At 38.9% G+C, this 3487-nt stretch overlaps 1 protein-coding gene across 1 annotated transcript; it reads right to left on the bottom strand.

Moving 5' to 3' along the window:
* Positions 1-2158: 2158 nt before the first annotated feature.
* On the bottom strand, positions 2159-3483 carry LOC110035678 (piriformospora indica-insensitive protein 2-like; the record flags this gene model as incomplete). The annotated part of the gene is made up of 2 exons (XM_020739951.1): positions 2159-3033; positions 3164-3483. Coding segments are annotated over 2 exons (1101 nt in total), but the record flags the coding sequence as incomplete, so codon positions are not given.
* Positions 3484-3487: the final 4 nt, after the last annotated feature.

Raw genomic sequence — 3487 nt, 5'->3', positions numbered from 1 at the left:
GACCCTCAAAATTTTCCCGAGCCAATGATCTGCAACTCTTTTCTGAAAATGTTGTTGCATTCCCTAATGAAGGAGACTATGCAAAACTGTCTTAAGAAATCATGGTAGTCTATATGGAGTGAAATGCAGCCCCCCTTCTTGTAGAAGTTAATTATAAAACTGTTGGGTACACAATCTGCTGGTAAAATGTGCTAATAAATCATTCTCTTGATCATCCTCTTTATTATTGAAGGTATCGGGTCTACCTCAACATGTCTTATGATCCCCGGGGGGTTTCCTTCACTATCGCAGGCAAAATGATAGTAGTAGCCACACTGGATGGTGATCCTTCATTTGCCTCTCATCCATTTATAGGGCTTTGAATATGTCATTTTTCTTCAAACTGCTACTCGGCCTCTGCCTCTCAAGTCAAAGACGCAGTCCACTATCTTTCTCTGCTCATGTTTAGAAATTACGTCCGTGTGCAATTCCAATCCTTCTTGGATGTTGACGTACTTCCCTTGCATGCTTTTGAAATGCTCGTAGGTTTGTTTCTAACTTTTTGAAAGCTCTCTAATTCATTTTCAGAAATGATCCGTAGTTGTCTCAGCTTAACAAAGTGTGGAATATACAACTCCACATTCAGTGCTCTTCACTCATTTGTACTACTGGGGAAGTAGCACACTCCGCTGATTCTGTGTAGGCTTCTACTGAAGTGTATTCCAGAAGAGTGTGACCATCGACAGAGTTTGACATTAGTTGCTCTATCAAAAATTGAGGCAAGGCATCCCCCACGGACTGCTCAAACATTTCCTTTTTCTGGGACGACTGGGGAATGCTCCGCAACTGATCCGTTGTCTGTCTTCTTTCCATCCGGTCAAGCATCCTATGCTTGTGACGATTATGATTTCAAAGTTATGCACGTGTCAGAGGCGTCTTACTTGTGGTATGGATTTATGAGGGCTCTCCGGGGGGAGCGCTAAGGAGCTCGCCATCTACTGTCAAAATTATAAACCTTATCTTGCCATCTCTGGCGTCTTGAGTGTCATTCACCCAGACATTTTTTATTGTTTCCCCCAACTTCCTTTTCTTTACGGACGTGAGTTCTTCTGTTCTTGAATTTGAGTATGGGTTCTCAACCGCATACCTCTTCCTAGCCCACCACATTTAACAAGAACACTTTGTATTCCATCTCAATTTGTTCAAAATCCAGGTTGAAGTTGATGACAGCTCATTCTACCAGCCTGTCATTGTCTAGTGTGTGGTTGAAGACATTTTTTAAAGAGAAAATAAGCTTCTGGCTCGACATATTTCTGCAGAAAACTAGAGAAAATTCAGCATATTGAATCTCAAATTGAACGAGAATGATATGTTGTTATTAATTATGTAGAATTTTTATCTTTCTTTATCAATGTCATTTTGTTTTATTAAGTGGATTTAGTAAATTTGGATTTCACAAACGAAACAAACGAAAATTAAATTTAACTTAACGACGGATTTATCTGACTTATTTATGGTGATTGGCTAAATTTAAGCTAAATCTAACTTAAATCATGTTAAAAATATCTTACCTAACGCCCCCTAAGACCTGTAATCTCCTTAAAAAACCATAAATTAAAGTAACGGCTACTATTTGTATAAAAGTCAAAGTTTAAACTTAAAGAATACTATATAGAATTTTAAAAATGCATAAGTTTAAATTTGGATTAATTCTCTTAGATTGCTAATGTAGGAAAGAGATGGAGCACTAGATGCCGAGAGGCTCAAAAAATCTCCACACCATCATATATTGGTATTTATAATTTTAAAATTAAGATTTTAAAATTTTGAGGTGTTCATCATCAAAGCTTTTAGCTCTATCAATCCTCTCATAATTCTCAATCTCCACGATCATGATTTCATTTCAAAATCAAGGTACACTTCGAGTTCATTATTATTATTCTTAAATTAATATAATTTTTTCATGAAACCTCAATATAAAACTCTCTTGATCGTCATTTTGAGGACAGTCTGGATACAAATTTTTGGAGCGCACACTAGTTTCCAACCAAGCATAGATCCAACTTGATTTGATGGGACTCAAATTTCTCATGAGCAATCTGTTAATAAGATAGGTTATCCATCATTTAAAGTAATTTGATATGAAATGAACATTTAGATGTATAGCATCTCCCAAATAATAAACAATCCTAAAAATAAGGTTCAAACACAAGATTGACATTGTTAAAAAACATCAATTTGGTGTGTTATATAAAAACTCTATTCTCCATGAATTACATTAAAGAAAGAAGAAAAAGGATGACCACAACCTCCATCAAAGTTAGCCATAGAAACCTACCAATGGAATAATAAGCTGAGAACCCTAAGGAGCCCCCAACTGTTTCCTCCCTGCCCATCATGTTCCCTAAATCCAGACCATACACAACTCTCTCTACTTCATTCATGCATCTATCCACACCAGCTGGACCTTCCCCTGTTGCGTTTCCAGCTCCCAATCTGTAACAGAGTTTAGGGTTTTTCCAACAGGCAAATCTCTTCCCCATCCTCCTATAGAAATCCCCAGGGAATTCAAGCTCACCTGTGAGATTATTTCTATTAAGATACAAAGCCGTAAGACAGGGCATGGATGCAAGCTTCGGGGAGACGGAACCGGAGAGCTGATTGTTGTCCAATGCAAGGAATCTTAATTTCTTCAACTCTGTGATACTATCTGGGATCTCACCAACAAGTCCTGTATTGGAGAGATCCAAGTGAGTTAGGTTTTTCAGATTTCTCCAACCAAATTCTCTTAGATTTCCGCCCAATGGGTTATTTGAGAGAACCAGATCTTCCAGAGCAGCCATTCCTTGAAGGGATGGAACCAGACCGCCGGTGAGATTATTGTTTCTGAGATCTAGAATTGTGAGATTCTTGAGGTTCCAAAGATCGGGTGGCAGACTTCCACTTACTTGATTGTTGCTCAAATCAAGTTTCAACAGCGAAGATAGACCGACAAAAGATGCGTGCAGAGGACCCGATAGAGAATTACTGCTGATGTCCATGATCAAGAGCTCAGTCATCTTGGCTCCTATAGAAACCGGAACTTTCCCAACTTACTTGATTGTTGCTCAAATCAAGTTTCAACAGTGAAGATAGACCGACAAAAGATCTGTGCAGAGGACCCGATAGAGAATTCCTGCTCATGTCCATGATCAAGAGCTCAGCCATCTTGGCTCCTATAGAAACCGAAACTTTCCCCGACAGCTGATTTCCTGAAAGCATTAATCGTTTTAAACTCACCAGATTTCCAAGCTCCTGAGGAATCTCTCCACTTAAAGAGTTTTCGGTAAGTACTAGTGATTGAAGGTTCACTAGCTGGCCGAGAACAGGAGGAATCTCACCGGTGAGTCCTTTGTTGGATCGAAACTCTAGGGTTTCTAAGGTTGAAGAAAGCTTGTTCCATTCATGAACTGGAATGGTTGCTGGTTCTGACGAGAAGCAATTGGTGATCGAAAGGCTTCGTAAGTTC

The sequence above is a fragment of the Phalaenopsis equestris genome, unplaced genomic scaffold (assembly GCF_001263595.1).
Source record: "Phalaenopsis equestris unplaced genomic scaffold, ASM126359v1 Scaffold199028, whole genome shotgun sequence".
In the NCBI taxonomy this organism is placed as follows: domain Eukaryota; kingdom Viridiplantae; phylum Streptophyta; class Magnoliopsida; order Asparagales; family Orchidaceae; genus Phalaenopsis; species Phalaenopsis equestris.
Note: the sequence above shows the minus strand (reverse complement) of the source record. Positions and strands in the feature narration are given on the sequence as shown.